Source organism: Drosophila kikkawai, chromosome 2R, assembly GCF_030179895.1.
Source record: "Drosophila kikkawai strain 14028-0561.14 chromosome 2R, DkikHiC1v2, whole genome shotgun sequence".
NCBI lineage: Eukaryota > Metazoa > Arthropoda > Insecta > Diptera > Drosophilidae > Drosophila > Drosophila kikkawai.
This window is the reverse complement of record NC_091729.1, coordinates 26,951,037-26,970,339: the sequence shown is the minus strand read 5'-3', so window position 1 is coordinate 26,970,339 and position 19,303 is coordinate 26,951,037. Positions and strand designations below refer to the sequence as shown.

Sequence of the window (19,303 nt, the reverse complement as noted above, 5' to 3'; positions counted from 1 at the left end):
TTTTTGAGAATTTTAATGATGTAACCCCTTATAAAATTTTGAAAATTTTTTAAAATTTAAAATTTCTTTCTAACATGGCTAGAAAAATTTCCCTGTCAATGCTGATCAAGAATATATATACTTTATAGGGTCGGAAATGACTCCTTCACTTCGTTGCAAAGTTTTTACTAAAATAAAATACCCTCAAGGGTATATAAACTAAACATAAATATACAGGTAAAATACTACCTCCCTTTAAAAAAAACAATAATAAATCTCCCCACTTTTACTATGAAATTTTACTTTATTTGTTATTGGTTTTTTGTTGATTTTTGTTTTGTTTTGCCCTTTATGTGCTTTACATGTTTGTGATTTGATTTTGTATTTACTTTTCATTACGTTTGCTTTATATGCGTTTATAAATCGAATACTCCTCCAATTTCCTCTAATGATATGCGCACCAAACGAGTTTCATTTTTCAACCGAGCGCCATTACTAACAGAAAACTCAGACAAAAAAGATCAAAGAATACATTTTATACTAAATAAATTTGTATTTATTTTATGTAAATCATAGAGAAGGCAATGCAATGGGTATACCACGGAATTCTAATCGTTAAATCGTTTAAACGTAGGTTTCTAAAGATGGATTCGCTCCCCTCTCTGTTTGCTTAATTTAACGCTAATATAAGATTTATATTTTATATAATGCATCTTTTGTTGTTTACTTTGTATGGAATAACACTTAATTATACATTGATTTCATATATAGTTTGATTTCTTCAGTTGTATTCGTAATAAATAGAAAAGCTGATTCGTTTTGAAAAAAATTGAGAAAAATTCACACAGCATATATGAAAAAAAATGGAAAGATACAAATTATAGATAAATGCAATTTGAAATTGTCTGAAGGGGATCTTTAAGTAGTAGTTCTGTGCGTGATCTTCTTCAAACCACTAAATACTTGTCCATAAATGATTTCGTTTAAATATTTATTTATATATATATCGAATTATATTATATATATATATTTTATGCTATATAATAACTATATATATGCATCGCTTTACTCGGTTATTCTGCTTCGTTTTGTTAACATTCATATTCTTGCTTTGAGGGGTGAGAGGGAGAGAGTTTAGGAAAAGTACAAAAGTATACAATGGTTCGTCGAAAGCTTTTCTCGTTTAGTTTGTCCTTTAACTACTATCGAAATGATATGGAAATCGAAGAATACAAAAAATAAAATACAAGGCTGTCTCGCCTTCTTTCTAAGTATAAACAAATTCAGCTTAACTAAGTTTAAAGTACATAAAACATTTCCACACACCACAAGTTCTACAGCAAAATTCAGCTACACTACAATTTGTTGTTGTTGTTGATTGGAGAGTGGTTGTTGTTGGTTGGGGGAGTCTATTCACTGTCTATGTTGAGGCCCACACGCTTCTCCTCCTCGAGCATGGCGTCCAGTTCGTCTGTGAGATTGGCCAGCATATTCCCAATATCGTTCAGAACATTCACCGACACCTTGGGCGGCACCACAACAGCCGGAGCAGCAGCCGACTCCGGGGAAGTTGTTGCTGTTGCCAGCGGGTCTGCCGATCCGCCGGGATTGCTGAGGTCCAGCGTGGGGGAACGGAGATGCAGGGCACTGCCACCGCTGGCCGTGCTGCCCATGCTTTCGCTTCGCGCCAAGGTGGCATCGTGCAGCGAACTGGAAGATTTCAGCGAGTGGAACGAGTGCGCTATGTTGTTTGCAATGGTGTTCGTGGAGGAGGAGCTGGAGCTCGAGCTGGAGGAGTGCAGGTGTACGGGATGAACGGGATTGTTGGCATGCAGTTCCTGGCGATTGAGCAGACGCTGCTTGATCGTCCCGGTGTTCTCGTTGGCGAACGGTATCGTGTCAATCGAATCGATGCTGGAAGTTGACTTATTGTCATGGTACTTCTCGCAGTGTATCTCCGCCGTGGTCTGCTGAATGGTGGCATAGTTGGCATAGATCGGCTGCTGACTGCCAGCTGCTGCTGCCGCAGCCGCCTGCTGTTGCTGCCAGTGCTGCGCCGTGTGGCCATAGAACATGTGTGGCGGCTGGTTAGCCTGTTGCTGCTGTTGTTGTTGCTGCTGCTGCGCCTGCGTAACCGATCCTGGTGGCATTCCCTCGCCGCTCAGCGTGCGAGAGTTGCGTATGCTGCAGTGACGACGCGGTGGCTCAGGCGCTATCTTCTTGCCCGTCAACGGACTGCCGCTTAAGTAGTTCTGGAAACAATAATTGGTTATAAAAGATTTCACAGATTTAAAGTTATAGAAAGACTTACCGCTCCCGACTCTATGCCGCTGGCCGCTCCATACTCCGCCGCCGCTGCCGCATTCATGTAATGGTGATTCTCCAGCGGCGGCATCGTATTCAGCACTGCTCGCTGCAGAATGCCTCGCTGCTGGCGCGGCAATGTCCCGCCGCCCTCCTGCTCGTACAGCAGCTCCCTTGTAGCATCATTGGTGGGTGTTATGTCGCCATCATCGTAGGATCGCCGCCAGCCAATGGCTGGGGCATTGCTGCCCATTAGTCGGGCTGCTGCCGCCTGCTGTTGCTGCTGCAGCAGCTGTTGATGGTGATGCTGCTGCTGGAGCGTGGCGGCTGCCGCCATGGCTGCCGCAGCTGCTGCCGTTGTGGGTGGCCCAAAGTGGCCATAATCCGTGGTCGTGTAATGGCTAAAGGTCAAATGGCTGCGCGTGCTGTTGTCATGGATGTCCTCCAGCGATTCTAGGCTCTTGCCACGCGGCTGACGCACCTGTAGAGAAAATAACGAGGAAACACTTGTAATGAGTAATGTTTTTTAAAGTCCTGCCACTAATTTAGGAACTTTGAATTTATAAAAAAGAGAAAACACTAAACTTTTCTTGAAAATTAAAACAAAATTTAAATTTAAGCAAGTTTTTTGAATAAAACTCAGTGAAATTAAAGAAAAAATCCACGTATTTATAAGGCTTCAGTTGGAAAAGTCCCTCAATGGCTAGAATTTCAGCAGGCACTCGAGAGTTCAAGGTCAACAGGCTGCCACTGCTGAGCACTTGAGGCTCTTCAAGGACCAGGTGCTGCTGCCCACCTTAATGAGCACCACATCGTTGCCGGAGCAACACTCGTGATTGCTGCCCGTGCAGTAGTAGGCATCGCCGTTGATGAGGCTGCCGTTGAGGCAACTGCTGCCAGCTGGGGCCGTGGCATTCAGGACACTGTTGCCGTTGGCGGTTGCGTAGATCTTGGTATCGTCCCAGGAGACGCGAGTGGTTGGCACATAGGATGGCGTACTGGGTATGGGCACAATGAATTGCCAGGGCTTCCGCGGGTACTCCTGATTGTCCATAAACCAAGGAAATCATACAAATATAAAAGGGAAAAAAAGGAAACAAATTTAAATAAAGGGAAAATTATAAAATAATAAAAATAATTGTGAACTTAAGAACTCAATTATCAGATTTAAAAAAAAGGATTTTAAGTAACTCAACCCAAGTTAAACCCCTTTCTCACCTGCTGTTGGTAGGCATTGGCACCTCCAGGATTCCACTTTCCGCTGATGATATCCTTTACCCGTTTAATGGCCAGCAGAATTTTCTTTTGATGCCCCAGCTTGACGATGCCTATGTCCTCGAGATCCTCCCAAGTCACTTGGGTAACGTCGCGCACCGTTTTGTAGTTCTGTTCCAGCAGCGGCTGTATATACTCCTCCAGGCGCAGCAGCTGCAGCCATTCCTCAATAGAGCCCTGGAAGGGAACAAGGAGACAGAGATTAAGTATTGAGATGTTTATGGATTATTATATAGTCTCCCAGTGGAAAATCGGGCTAATCGCTTATGATTTAATGCAGCCCAGACTACAAATTGTCCATGAACTAGTTCAGACCCTGACGCTGATAAAGGGGGAAGCATTCATGGGATGGGAGTGGGTTACACACATGGCTGGTGTCTCTCACGATGAGCCTCTGCCTCGTCGTCGTCGTCGTTGTCGTTGCTGTTCCAGCTCTAATCAGTTGTAATTGATAAGATACGACATAAATCGCGTCAAAGCACAAGCATAAAGAAACGAATAAAAGCCAAAACTCGTTGCTGTCATCATTAAACGGTAGCGAGCGAGCGAGCTAGACTCGCAACCCGTAGATACATATGTACATACTATATGTATCCGAGACGATGCAGTCGAAAATCATCAACTTCCATAAAGTGTAAAGCCACTTTCTGATACTTTATGCCATGTGTACACGATGTGTTAATCACTTTTCTGTTGGCTCTGACTCGCCGCCGCTCTTTTGGCAGCTAAATTGCTGTTGATTTCAATTTAATTAAATGTCTTGTCTTCTGCGAAATGGGAAGTGATTGCTGGGAGAGTCTCCCGATTGGAAATTGTTCATTGAAAGCTCTCTTGATTGTGATTCGAGGGGAATGTCAAATGGGTTATATGTAAATTGTCAAGTGAATTAATGGAATTAAAATAGGGGAATTTAAAAATGAAGGGTTACAGAATGACTAAATTTATAAAAAGTATATATCGAAGAATCTTTATATAGATATATCTTATATTTTTACATGGAAAAAAACCTTAAATTTGGATATATTTTTCTGTTCAAAGGTAAAGAAAATAACAAACCCTTTTGACTCCGATCTTGAGCTTCGATGTCTATTATTTTAGGGAACTTCTACTTTAGGGAATGTCAATGGAAAATCCTATGAGTATTTTTTAATGTATTCCTCACAACTCTCAAATGAATGTAGCACCAAAAATACAAAAAAAAAAAAAAACAATAATAAACCCGCAACTCCACTAAAACCATATATGCTAATCGGAATCCTCCAGCCTCCCGCCAGAGACACAGACACATATTTTCCTAAAACTTTAACAAAATATTTATCTAAATAACAATTTTGTTTTTGGTTTGTTTTTGGTCTTTGGTGCTTTTGCTTCTCCGAAATCCATTAGCAGGTAGCATATGGTATGACACTAAACAGCAGCGCGGCGGCAGCCATCATTAGAGGCGAACAAAAAACAGGTTTTTTGAAAAGCAAATCGGTGACCAAAATACAGAAACTGAGAAGAAAAAAAAACTGTACGTACTGCGTACCAAAAAAAAGAGACGTTGAAAGCGAATGCGTCAGGCCGAAAACCGACCAGGGTCCGGGAAAAATCAGAGAAGAAAAAATACAACAAAATAAGCCAACATCACAGGCCCCTTATGACCCTCAAGGTCGTTCGTTGATTGCGGTTTTTAGTTCGCGGGGCGCAAAACGGAGATTGGCGACCGTTTAATAACTTTTTCCTTCCCGCGCGCTTGCTTTTCAGGTATTTCACTTTATTTCCTTTTTCGTCGCGATAAAGATGTGTGTTTTGCGAAAAAAGAAAGCCGAGAGAGAGGCTGCAGAGAATGTTGGCTAATGAGGGAGTTGTTGTGGCTGTTGTTTCCCTACCGAGTATCTGGTTATGGGGTGATGTAAGTACCCGTACACTTGAAGAAATGGAGATCGTATTATGAGATACTATATAAGATGTTAATAACAGAGTGAAATATATTTTAGTTTATGAACGTGAGGCGTTAGGAGGGGTTCTGAGAGAATAAGAGAGCAGATTGAAGGGAAGAATTCAAGATCTACATATTAAAATTATTTTAAAAATTTAATGAAAGAGGTTGTGCTGCCTTGAAACCTTTTTAGAGATATAAGATACTAGATATATTTGACAATTCTAATGATTCTGTGACTTCTTTCTCTTCTCAGATCAATAAATCTTAAAATTTTTCCAGTGCCTTCAAGTACCTTCAACCACACCCCGTAAAACAAAGAGTGTCCCGCCCGTGATCGACAAATAACAAATATCGAATGGAGTCGACCGGCGATAAAGTACGACAACATCGGGCGGTAACTCGACCACAAAACTTGGCAAACTTGCGAAAAACAGTCACGGCGCGTTATATAAACACCAGAACGAGAAACAACAAAAAGCGAAGAATTCTACACAGCTAGTAAAAAATTATTATGGCGCATTTTTCAGACGAAATACAAAACCCTCGGTAAAGAAACAATAAAAACAAGAGCTAAAAAAAACAAAATCCCGGCAGAGTAAAACAAAAGCTGAGGTCATTTCTGATTTGAAAAATTGCAGCTTGTGTAGCGCAAATCGTTTGAAAAAGATTCAAGGCGGTGCGATAATGAAAAACTAAAAACTTATGAAAAATGGAAACTAGCAATTAACCGAAATCGAACGGAATGTGGCTCAAGTTTGAGCCGAATGATCGATAAATGCGATAAATGATATTATATGTCAGGTGGGCTGTAGTAGAGTGGGCGGGGAATGCAGTTATACACCTCCGTATACAGGTATATAGATACACTACATATAGGTGCACGAGCTGACGAAATGAATCAGTCTTGGAAGCTGCAGTTGAAGTTGAAGATTATGGTCGTTGCCGAGGTGTTAATCGTCTTTGGAATGCACACTGTGTGAATGTGGAACTCATGCCGAAGACTTACCATCCACAAAACAATTAATGTTAATTTATGGAGGCATTTTTGGAGCACTTTTCAAAGGCGAGGCATTGACTTGGATTCGTTTCCAAGCGGAGCTTAAGCTTGGACGACTTTTTGACCTTTTTGGTCTAATTTGTCGGCGAATATATCTCGCCTCTTTTTCGTATGCATTTCCATATGCATATCGCGTTGACTTTATTTGGGGTTAGTCATTCGACTTGAAAGCTGTGTTTAGGGCTAAACGTGAAATGCATATTGATAAGACTCCGGTTCGGTAGTTGCTTGCATTTTTTAAGGCACGTACATACTTATTTTTAGTATGAATTTTTTAAACTGCACTTAAAAGTGGATGAGGAAGGTTTGCTGAATAACTCCATGCCCGAGTTTTAGAGCGGAAGTTGAAGGTGTAATATATGAGGGTCTTTTTTATAAAAGTGTCGATTCAACACCTTAAATTAATATAAAAGTGGGACTTTAATGGGGGGGATATGTTTTATGGGAAAGTGAAAATATACTTTAATGATTTATTAGCTAATTTTGATAAGGTAATCATCACTGTTTCATAGTTATTTTTATATCATAAACAATCTTATTGATATCTTCCTTAAAATTCAATGTTTCCTTAGCTGTTTTACTTGCATAATTTCAACTTTACTGGTTTCTGTTATTAGCCAAATCGTAATTATGCAATAACCAAACCTCAAATCAATATAACCACGGAAGTAATACACATTCAATTTCGATTCCTATCTCAATCCATACAATTTTTGCACTCAGCAGTTTGTTCACCCCCGATAAAGCCATTCAAATCAATTATTTCTATGGCTAAGAGAGTCCGCTTGGAATGGTTATTGTTGTTGGTTGGCTATATCATCTTAGTCATTGGACTGGAACCTTGATCTGTCAGATCGATTGGCTAATGATCGGCTTCGGTCGGTCGGGCAATTATCCGCGATGGAGCAGGTTGCGACTGCGACTGGTGGTGGTGCTGCTGCTGTTGCTATTTCAAGTTCAACTTAATGTCACCACCGAGGGGCGCCATCGGATTCCACAGACACACACGAAATCCCCCACGAATATGGACTTTTAATTTGTATTTATTTACTCCGCTCGCCGGCGTGTTTTTAATGAATTGTTGATGGGAATTAATGTGCGCATATTAAATGAAATTCTTTCATTAACAATAAACTTAAAAAAATATCCGCTGACGGCGCTGTTTCAAGTTCTCTTTTTCTCCTTCGCAAAGGCTGGGAAACAAGTTTATTTCTGCTTCTCTTTCTCTTTTTCCCATTTTTTTCCTTTTTTGCAAATGCTTTTTTAATGAAATATCAAAGATAAGCTGGTAACTAAACAAGCAAACAGCGGAAAGCGTATAGAGAAAGAGAAAGATAGAGAGAATAGGGTGTTGCCGGTCGCAATTAATGCCAATATGGCAATTTGCCATGTTTAAAGTCGAGTGTGAGTGTGTGAGTGAGCCCGTGTCGGTGTTAACAATGACTAAGTAAGTTGCTCTATGCGATCCCAGGCTAGAGTTTATAGTCGCTGATCTGTGGCCCGGGCAATAGTTGTTATGTCATCGCATCTATATGCATAAAGTCAAACTTTTCAATAGGAAATGTATTTTTAAATGATTTATAAGACCTCTTTAGCAGGCACTTCATTCCAAGGAGGTTAGAACCAGTTGGGAATTATAAGTAATTTAAATACAACTTTTTCCTAATTCTAAAAAATGTCTGTTTTAGGGTGATTTTTCTTAACTATAGAAACAAATTTATGGGTGTACTTTTAAAGTATTCTCTAGTCAAACTCTACTGTACCCAAATAGTGCATCACGAGCTAAACTGGTTTGGTACTGATTAGATAGGTAAATATTTACGGGCGTGCTAACAAATAGGGTTGTTTCCCGGAACTTTTCTCTTTATGACCGAGATAAAGTTTGGTCTTAATTACAGAAAATTCTAGAAGAGCTTTAGAAGTCAGCAGATTAGCATTTATTTATTATTAAAAATTAAAAAAAAAAAGGCTTTCTATAACATTTTAAGAATTATTTGTTGATAGCTAATAGCAACTCCTTTCCCCTTAATTCATGTTTTAATTCCCCATCTATTATTTTATTCCTAAAAATATCTTCAAACTTACCGGCACAAAATGCGGCAAATTGTCCAGCACCTGCAGCTTATCGATCCGCTGCTTAATCCTTTCCCGATGATGCGGATTCTTGATGCCAATGGCGGTGAGATCCTCCGGTGTCATGCGCGCAATCGTGGGCAGATCGTAGCCCGCGGCTATAAACAGCTGGGCGTACTCCTCGTGCTTCATCTCCATCAGCCAGTCGATGATGAGCTCATCGTTCCGCTGCCTATCAACACTGCCAATGGAGCAGGAACTCACAGAGCTGCAGCGCGGCGAGGAAAGTGGCGCTCGTATAGAGGCTCCTGACGAAGAGACACCGGTCAGGTAGGAGGAGGCCCGTCCCGAGTCTAGGCTGGCGGTGCTGTGGCGGGATCCCGAGCCAGCGGATCCCGAGGAAGAACCCGGCGAGTCCCGGCCAGGGGACTGGGTCAGATCGATGCCCTGATCCTCCTGCAGGGCCAGCTGCTGGTGATAGTAAACCGCCGCCTTGTGGGTCAGCGGTTCGCGCAGAGTGGCACAAAACACAGGCGGTGGTGGCGGCACCATGGCAACTCCTCCTGGCTTTCCAGCGCCCGGTGGCGGTGCTCCAGCTGGTGTTGGTTGATTTGGCGCTACTCCTGGGCCACCCACTTCATCCTTGAGGCGCAGGGCCACGCTTGTCTCCCGCGGCAGGTTAAAGCCACCCTCCTCCAGCGAGGGCGACGACACAATGCTGCTCCCGCTCATGCTAATGCCATCGTCAGCCTGGTGATTCTGGTGGTGGCGCAAGGGTCCGCTTAGCCGGTAGAGCGGTATCAGTGGCTGGTGGTGAGGATGATGGTGATGCAGCTGCTGCTGCTGCTGTTGATGGTAATGTGAATCCTGCAGAGAGTCCCCAGGAATCGTTGGCGGTTGCACCTTCTTAACCTGTGCGGTGGATGAATGCGGCTTCAGCGAACGATGCATGATGATGCTGGGCCTCCAATGGCCGCCGTGGCCGTGCTTTCACCGACTCCTGTTGGGAAAACAAACACACAAGAAAATTAGTACCATGCTGCAGTAAGTCTGACGGGGCCAATGTGTCCGCCAGATGTGTGTGCCAGAAAAGCAAGAAATCTGCATAATTGGTCATAGACAGTTTTCTCTAAAAATAGGGCTCCCAACTGTGTTTACTCGACGCGATGCGGCGGCGAGTCAATAAACTGCAATATAGCCTCTCCAGCACCTCCTCCCAGCATCCATCCATCGTTCATGTTCCTGCTTCTGTGCCCGCTCTTCAGACCCCTCTATCTAGTCCGCGGCATCTCGTATTACGCTTTTCATTCACAAAAATTTGTCAACGCCAGAGATGGCGACTAAGGGAGTACCCTTTAATGTCGTAATAGGTAAGGAAGGTAGCAATAATTAATCAATTTAAACACTACTTAATTCCGGGACGGTTAAAACCAGTTGGGAATTATAATCGCTAATGTTTTTATGAACAATTTAATAGCAACAGAAGTGCGTTTTGCTCTCAAATTAAGAAAGGAACTGAATTAAGCCAATGAAAAACAAAACTCTGTAAATTTGAGTAAAATAGTAAAATAACTAAATATTTATTATTCCTTGACTTGACTACCTCATATATCTTAAAGATACTATCTATAGAATAATTTTTCTATAGCTTATGCCTAATACGCTTTCATTGATGCCCCGAAAAACCTACAACCCGTAGACGAGTTTTCCAAGCAGCTGGCAGACACGAGGGCCTCAGGAGAGACAGTCGGGGGGACGAGAGACCCTGTGAAAGGGCGAGGGCTATGAGCACGAGCTGTGTCAAAGTTCGTTGACTGCATTTTGTGGTTCTTGAGGGGGGGAATGGGTGGTTGCGGTGGGGCGGGGCAGCTGCTGTCTAGTCGGCAGCAGCAGCGTCATAATACACTCGAAAAATGCACGGACAGCCCTCGGACGGGCGCTGAAATCTGGCAAAAAGTCACGAACGAGACCCTCGACATGTCATTAACAGCAGGGTGCAATAATAAAGCCGCCCCGATTTACGGGGAAACAATAATAAAAAATAAAAAAGAAAAACAAGGAGCTAGAGCGGCTGCAATTTCCTGGCAATTTGCTTACAAAGTAAAGCAAGGCAAAAAAAATGTGAATTTCGAGTGGCTGAGCTCGCTCAGGTGTATCGATAACAGGGGCCACCTGTTCGATTGGAAACTCGCTGCCAAGGAGGAAAATCCAGGTGTCATAATCCGAGCGGAGGCGTACGTATGTATATGTGTGTGTGTAGGTTGCAGGAAAATGCAGGAAAAGCGTACCAACAAAAGCTGAACGAGAAACGCAAAAGAAAAAAAACGCATAACGGTGGCAGTAGTAAATCTCATTTACAAGCTGCCTTTTTAATGAATTTTTATGTATGCGACGTGCCGGGAAAAAAGCGAGGAAAAACTGCAACCGTTGCGAAAAGCCCAGAGAGAGAGAGTAGGAGAAAACTCTCCCAAAGAGAGGGGAGAGAGAGTACGAGTGAGAGAGAGCAACGCTGCAGATGGAGTTTTCGCGTAGTAGGGTAGTATATCAAGCTGCAGCGGCGAATGTGGGTTGCGGCTTTTCGCCGTATTGTGTTGTTGATGTTGTTGTTTTACCGCCCACACAAGCTGCACCCACTGCAACCCCTTGCCTCCCCTCCCCACCCCTCATATTTGCAACCACCCCCTTCGAAATGCCAGATGTTGTTGAACCGTTTTTCAAGCGGCCGGCATTGCAGTTTCTTTCGAACAAATTTTTGTCTCTTTACCACCGGGGTTTTTTTTATTCATTTTTTTTTCGTTATCCCATTTTTATGAGTTACCATTGTTGTTTAGGAGCTGTAAGTTTAATTGCAAACACGAAACCGGGCACGCCCACACTCCTTTTTTATTTCTTCAACGGGGCAATGCAACACTGGACAGAAATATCTTGGGGATCATGAAGTTGGGTATATTGTAATAACCATAATCAGTCCCCAAATAAATTAATAATTTTATAATGATAATTTAGTAAGAAGGCTGATTGAGAAGTATGCAAGAGTTTGCAAGGATTGCACCTAAAATTCCCAAGTAAGTTTTCAGCGACTAAATGGATCACTCAATGGATTATGGAAATGTATCTTTATGCCAGAAGTTTATCGATCTCTAAAATAATGCAGTATCAATTATAAGTAGACCTCCTCCTATTAAAAACTCTTTTAAGATTTAAATTAATATGATAATATACGTAACATGGTTTTTCCTCAGTGCACATTACATCTCATGTTATTGTGGGTGGTGAGTAATCGTAATGAGCATAACACTTGCTCGGTCTTTCGTGCAAAGCGAATGCCAGCTTTGGATTAAAAGTGTGGATATAAAATCGAAATCAATTTCAAACCCATTGAGAGGGTTCCGTTTCCCCTCGCGCGAGTGTTCACTGTTCACTGTGCGCCTCGACATATATAAAAACTGATTGGAAATGCAATTGGAGGCTTGGGACCTTTTGGGTGTTGGCAAATACACATAAATACAAAAGGGAAATAGTCGGACCAAGGGGGTGGTGGTGGTGGTGGGTGGCTTTCGGCGGCAAGCAGGCTGAAAGATTTATTGATTGTCACACATACATACATACATACACATAGACACAATACACACGTATTGATAGATGTACAATGAAGCGGAGTTGCGGTTTTTGAAGTTGGCAGCAAAAACGCTGAGCAACTAAAAATAATTATGGTTTACACCACAACCAGTGCCCTGGTGTGCTTTCCAACAACAAAAGAGAGGGCGGAAGAGGCATTCGGAAGGCAGAGACTGATAAATCAGATACAAAATGACCGCAATCTTTCATACCCTTTGCAAGGGAAAAGTATATTGACAAGACAGGCAATCGAAGTTGACGAGAGAGTGTAGCTTTCACTGGGAATGATTGGGTTTAATTACATTCTACCTATATTTAGTGGGGATTACTTTCATTAAGTACGTTTCTTAGTAAGATATGCATAAGATTGCTGGAATAAGAGTTCCTAAAGTTGAATGTTAACAACAATACCATTTAAAAGATACAATATCTACTATATATATTTTAAAATGTAGAACAGATAATTCTGTAGTACAAATAATTTACCATTCCAAATAAAGTAAATTAAAACTACATTAAGCCTTCAGAGAGTTGCAAATATATATCACTGTGTAAATATTTAATCCTCTTACGAGTTTGTATATAAAAACAATATACTCTGCAGCCAACCAAAAGCCATTGCAACCCGAAAAATAATGAACGAAAAAGCGTATTTAATCTTCGCCAGATTTCCGCCCCGTTTAGTGGCTCGTTTTCTTCTCTTTCATATCGTTTTTGTCGCTGTCGAGAGCCGTTAAAGTTTACTGGCATGAGTAATCAGCCAAATGGAGCGCAATAAAATGGCAAACGGTAACACGGCCAATCTATCACCAGAACGGCCAAGCTCCAGTTCAAGCAACAACCCCCGCACAGTTGGACCCACTATATAGACCATATATATACACTACCGACCCACAGGAGAGACCAGTACACAGGCATCAAATGAGGCGCATCTCAATCTCATGTTTGTTAACGGTGCTCAGTGTGTGCTGGTGTCATTAAGCCAGATAGATAAAGGAAGGAAAGGTTCCGTTCCCCCATCTCGAAAACACCCCCGAACTCCCTCCTCCCTCACCGTACCTTACCGACCTCAGTCGGCCAACACTTCATTATTGACAACAAAAGGCTTTGCCCGACACTCAGCTTCGTATTTATCAGCTGCGGGTGCTTTGCATATGACAAGTTTTACTTTATTCTTGTTTTTTATTTTATTTTTTCACTCTTTCACTCGCTTTTTTCCTTTATTCTTTGGCTGGCCCTCGGTTTCTTTATTTTGCCCGAAATGCAATGGACAAAGTTCGGTCGTACTTTATTCGTGTTTACCACGCCCCGGTCTGGGGTAAAAAAAAGGCTTTGTACTTAGTAGAATATTTTGTCAAGCCAAACAAAAAACTAAAGAAAGAAAGCGGCAAATGCACAGAGGAAAATGTGATAATTAAAATGAACAGGAGAATTGTATAAGGATAATTGTATAGCCTCTAAATAAATACAATATTTTAATATTTTATTTCTACAAAATATTTTTTAAAATGAGTTTTATTATACTTTTTAGCTTTGTGTCCTTGCCACAACCTTTTAATCCGTATAATTCTAAGATTTTTAAATAGAGTTAAAACTACATTTGGCAATACCTTCCATTAACATACTCTCTATAATAATTTTATAACGTTCATTAATAAAATTATGATTATTTTTATTTAAAACTAATTCAATTTCTTTTTTTTTCCGTGCAACAGCCAGCAACAACGACAACAACCGCACAAAAGATGGTGTCGATGATGCTGCTTACTCGCTGCCTGCTCCCTCATTCAACGTGCCCCCCCCTTGGAAACTTCTCATCTCTTTGCCACAAAGACTGTCGATAGCTCGAGATGTTGATCTTGCAAAGCGCTGAGCAGAGACAAGCAGCAGCAACGGCGGCAAAGCACAGCAGCAGAAGCAGCAACAGCAACAGCAACAGCGATGCCAGTAACTCCAGCAACAATAAATGGCCAGAGGCAGCCGAAACTTGTTTTGCCTGTAAAAGGGAGTTGTCGTTGCTGTGTTGCCGTAGTTGTAGTTGTTTGTGCATTGTCTCCGCGTTTTGTTTCAGGTTTCAGGCAAACGCCAAGAACAGGCAAAAACAGCACCATAACAGCTATATGAGGTGAACTGCAACTGCAGCAAGGAGGAGCATTAGGGGGAGCTGTACAGCTACCCTACAAGATAGCGAATCCTTGAATATCACTAACTAACTATATTTTTAAAGAAATAATCTGGTTTAAATGGTAGAAAACATTTCTTGAAAGAAAAAGTATCTATTAACAAAAAGTATCTCGTTTTAAAGGAAAGTATCGTTTAATTCAAGAAATTATTGTTTTACCATATAACTAAAATAGTCTTAACAACTTCAAAGACGACCAAGGCAAAAGTCTTTGTCTTTATTGAAATAAAAATAAGAAAATTCAATATTCACAGCAATTTCATTTCTTTTTAATTATTGCTTAGACTTTGTAGGAAATAAAACGATAGCTAATTGCTTTGATTGCTATAATTAAATTGCCTTTCAGTGTATCCCTTGGTAATTATCAACAGTTGGCTGAGTTGAATCTTGTAAGAAATCTCCCATGAATAAAAGATGGCTAAATGGCAATCCGAACCCAAGCCCAAATCGAAATCAATAGCGCACATGTTCCATTTAGAAAAGTAGAAGTTGGCCATTAAAAGATTGCCACCCCCAATTTAATTAATTGAAGTTGGTAAAATGTAAACGATTTCATATATCTTTTTTTTCTGGTAATAATTAGGAGATACAACAAGAGTTCAGACTGTCTGCATTTCTTTATCTTTATCGTTGTCACTCTGAATTCCTCACATTATATGGTATAACCAACATACCCCGTGATACCCTTTTATGGCTGTTGTTGTTGATGACGATTCCGGAGGAGCGGAATAAAGCTCGTAGGAGGAAAATGCAGCGCTGAAGATGTGTCAAAAGTGTGGGCGGGCGGGTAGAAAGCGGACAGGCGGACAGACGTACGGATAACTTACGTGCAGTTTAACGGTTAATGCAAACGAAGACGACATTGCGTTGCGCATATGGCCATATAGCATGGGTACCAACAGAAACAGAAACAGAAAACAGAGACGGACCAAATACGGCGGACAGGCACGTAGAGAAATATACTCGTACTCGTACTCGAACTCGTACTCGAACCAAAAGCGGCCATCAATTCCTTCTTTTTGTATTTTTTCTTCTTTTTTATTTTTGGTCAAGAAGAAAGGGGCAAACAAGTTGTAAGGCGAGCAATGAGTGCAGACAAAAGCAGTTACAAGACATGAAGAAGACAAGGGAGAAAGAGGCGGGGGTGGGAGAGATACACAGAAAATAGTGAAGTGATATCTTGTTTGAAGGCCTGGCCTTGTTATAAAAATATTCATATAAATTTTACCTTAAGAAATTTCCATTTGAATATTATAATTGACCTATCATCTGGTATCCCTGAATAAACAATTCCTTAATATGTTTTTGGCTATGTTGTAAGGAAGGTCTGATTTTCAGGATAATACAAAAAGTATAATTAAGAAGCATTCCAAGAGTACCACTAAAAATATATGCAAAATTCATAGCAAACATTTAAATACCCATAAAAAATGGTTTTAAATCAAAAATCTGTAACCGAAGCAATTTTTAAATCGTTCATCAATATTCACAGAAATATCAAGATACACAATATAATGAAATTATGTCCATTAAACCGATTTTTCTTATTCTGTTCACACTTTTCAACATTAATATGCCTAAAATGAGTTCTTTCGGTGTAGACATGAATAATGGAGGGCAGTCCTCATCGTTTTACAGCTACATTGAACTTTTTGAGACTTTTTTTTTTTTGAGGCACTTGCCGCTCGCCCCGCCCACCGCCTACCACCCATTTTCCTTTCTTCTTTCCTTTTTCAGCCGAAAATTCGTATGCGGCTTACTACTACGCACACACACACTACTACGCGAATTCCCACACACACTCGCACACACATGCGTAGGATATCGCTTAACAACTGTGCAGAAAATATGTAAATTACCATTGTAAATCGCTGAATTTTCGCCAGATTCCAATTAAATCCTGCGACAGAGACTCGAAATGCACATTAGCTTGGCTTTTCACAAGGATTGCAATTGATTTTTCATACGAAAATTCTGTGCAAAAATTTCTTTTTACGTTAACACCAACACACACTCACACACACCAACACACGCGAGCGTATACCGAGCAGAAAAGTCGCTGTAGTTGTTGTTGCTGCTGCCGCTGCTGTTGGTGGCACCAAACCGAAGAATTGGAGCCGAGCGAGAGGAGAAAAAGAGAAGCGACGACGACCGCAAGCCAAAGCTTATTGAAACGCGGCTCCAGCATGCCAGCGTTAAAGCCTGGTCCGTGGATTCGTACTATAGTGTCCGGACTTTGGAGTCCTCCAAGTTGCAGCAGAGAGCGAGCCAGAGAGAGAGCTGAGAGCCAGTGCGCAACTTGTTTTCTCTCTTCTTTCACGGCTCCAAAGCTCCACCGCGCGAGAGTCGCCTCGATTTTTCTCAGCGGCCAATTTGTTGCAATTGAAACAATAACAATTCCACTGGGCAATTTGTTTCGGGCCTGGCAAATTAGTTAGTTAATAAATGAATGAAGAAAAAGGGAAAAGAGAAATGGGAAAACAAAGCGTAGCTTCAATAAGCAGGCACAGGCTTTATTCCCTAAAGTGGTTGCCATTGGCGACGCTGGAAATGCATTGGGTACGATGGTACTTGAAGTGCAATTTGGTGGCTTAGAAAAAAAAAGATATCTTTAATTTGAAACCCTATTTATCACAAAAAGGTTCCATAAGGACAAAATAACCTCTGTATCTCATATAATCTCAACTCTTGCCTTAATAAATAATCTTTTAATTAAGAATATTTTCAGAGTTCTTGAGAATTGTAAAATTCGGAGAACTCGGTCAACAATTTTCTCGTTATTTCAAGACTAGAACAATTTGTATACATTTTATTGATCATAAAACCAATTCTGGAGTTCTTAAAATCGGAAGATATTTGCGTTTGCTATTTAGTTCTATTGCTTAACTAAGCATTGATAGTGAATTCAGCTTATTGCTTTTAACTGTTTAGAGAACTTTACTGACTTTTGTCTGTAATTTATACTTTTAGATAACAATTTTGGAGGCACAGGGAACTAGTGATGAACGTGACATTTCTGTAATGGATAAGCTGCTTATCTGGCTGTCCCACTGTGCGTTGAATGCCACAGAAAAGACAAACAACACACACACAGGCGCGAAAAGCCAGCACAACCACTTTTCATGCCGCACAAGCCAATAAGAGACATAGAGAGAGGGGAGCCACTTTGGGGAGAGATATAAAGAGAGAGCGACTGAGCTCCAAGGCTCCAACGAACGAGTTGCGGCAACTTTATTTGAGAATACGCAGCTGCGCTCTCTCTCATTCTCCGACTCTTGGAGCTGCTCTCTCGCTGTAATCTCCTAGTGGAGCCATTACCTCCCCCCACCTCAGTTCTAACACTTCATTGGAGACAACGACCATCAAGTCATTTGATTCCCACACAAATCTCTGCATATTGAGCGGCTCGCTCTCGCTCTCCATCCCCATCTCTCTTTCTCCCACTCGTTTCATTATGGCAAGTGAGTTATGGCTTTTGCGAGTGTGTGCGTGCGTTGTGCTGCGCTTTCTATTGATTTATATGAGAGTTTTATGGCGCAATCTGAGCCATAATAACCAGAAAGAAGAAGAAAATTACAAAATGCCTTGCATTTTAATTAAAAACTAGGGGAAAAAGTGCACGCATTATGTAAAAAATACAAATACCGCCTAGTTCAAAGCGGGCTTTTAAAACTCCCCCCCAATTCTCACGACCAGAGTTGTCGCGTGCCCTTAAAAATCGAGGAGCCGTAAATCCCACGACACGTGTTGGTTTTATTAATTACATAAGCTGCAGCTGCAGTCGTTTATTGTCTTCAGTTTTCTTTCCCTTTGTTTCCTTTTTCGGAAACCCAATTTCCTGCAGATGCCAAGATGCGGCGGCACTAAATAAAGGCGAAACAGCTGGCAACCCTCAGAAACTGACAGATGGCGACGCTGACGCCGGCGTCGGCGCAGGCAGCGCAGGACGAAGGTGGCATCAAAATAAAAACACAAAAGTGAGCAGCGCCGCTTCAAAAATTAACCGCTGGAAAACTGAGTTTAATATGGAGATTTACTTACTTTAAAACCAAAAAATAGGTTTTCCAGGCATTTAATTAAATCCACGATGCCCCGGGTTTTTTTTTGTTGGTGGACAAATCACAATAAATTACGAGCACAACGAAAGCTGGCACACAAAATGTAAACAATGTAAAATTGTCGTAATTGTTGTAGTTGTAGCCTAATGAATTTCACGTTTTTTATGGCATTTTCCACAAGCAAACGGCATAAAACAAACACACAGATACACGCACACGCACACAAAAAGCACTGTTTGTTGTCTCTATTTTATGTCTGCGGCGCGCGAGTAAAACATAAAAACCAGATTAATTTCCAGACGAAAATGACTTTTTTTGTTGATTTCTTTTAAGCTGTGTTTCTTGCCTCGTCGGCGTCGACGTTGTTGATATTGCGCGACGGCTCTTATGTTGGCTAAGCCGCCATTTTCTTTTCGGTAATTTTAAAGGGCTCCTGCCGGAAGAACACCTTGTTAATAACTTCGCGCACCTGTTCCCGGTTGCATATATACACTCCTCTATTTGTTTTATTATTAAGCGAACCTTTTGTTTCAAGTTGAACTTTGCGCGTTTTTTCCGCGACACACGTCCGCCGAACGAAAAGATGAAAACAAAATAAATAGTGTGACCGAAAACTATGCATATAAAAAAACCAATTAATAATGCTGCCAGACTTTGCGTTCATGAGCGACCAAAAGTACCAGACATAGCGGTTACTGTGTCGAATGTAGCAATGGTGTAGAATTCCCAATCGATATGTAAAACTGAGTCGAATTCCCAATCAGTTATGTAAAAACCAACCAACCAAAAGTACCAGATCGTCCGTTCTAGAGCGACCAAAAGTACCAGACTTT

At 41.3% G+C, this 19,303-nt stretch overlaps 1 protein-coding gene across 3 annotated transcripts; it reads right to left on the bottom strand.

Moving 5' to 3' along the window:
- Positions 1–263: 263 nt before the first annotated feature.
- ckn (CRK like proto-oncogene, adaptor protein) lies at positions 264–19,059 on the bottom strand. 3 transcript variants are annotated; one of them, XM_017163560.3, is made up of 6 exons: positions 18,454–19,059; positions 8,625–9,612; positions 3,502–3,735; positions 3,080–3,325; positions 2,291–2,764; positions 264–2,231 (listed from the first exon to the last, which is right to left on the bottom strand). In XM_017163560.3, exons 2-6 carry the CDS (start codon positions 9,561–9,563, stop codon positions 1,389–1,391), a joined length of 2,736 nt encoding a protein of 911 aa, XP_017019049.1. In that variant the 5' UTR covers positions 9,564–9,612; positions 18,454–19,059; the 3' UTR covers positions 264–1,388. The 3 variants fall into 3 exon arrangements, with proteins under 3 accessions (XP_017019049.1, XP_017019050.1, XP_041632830.1); XM_017163561.2 differs by lacking the exon at positions 18,454–19,059 and adding an exon at positions 16,272–16,396; XM_041776896.2 differs by lacking the exons at positions 8,625–9,612; positions 18,454–19,059 and adding an exon at positions 5,775–5,905.
- Positions 19,060–19,303: the final 244 nt, after the last annotated feature.

Excerpts from the sequence above, each read along its gene's own strand:
- ckn (XM_017163560.3), bottom strand. The coding sequence starts at position 9,563 with ATGCATCGTTCGCTGAAGCCGCATTCATCCACCGCACAGGTTAAGAAG. Across the intron at positions 3,736-8,624 it reads ATTTGCCGCATTTTGTGCCG|GGCTCTATTGAGGAATGGCT; the intron begins GTAAGTTTGAAG and ends GTTCCCTTCCAG. Across the intron at positions 2,765-3,079 it reads ACGATGTGGTGCTCATTAAG|GTGCGTCAGCCGCGTGGCAA; the intron begins GTGGGCAGCAGC and ends TTTTCTCTACAG.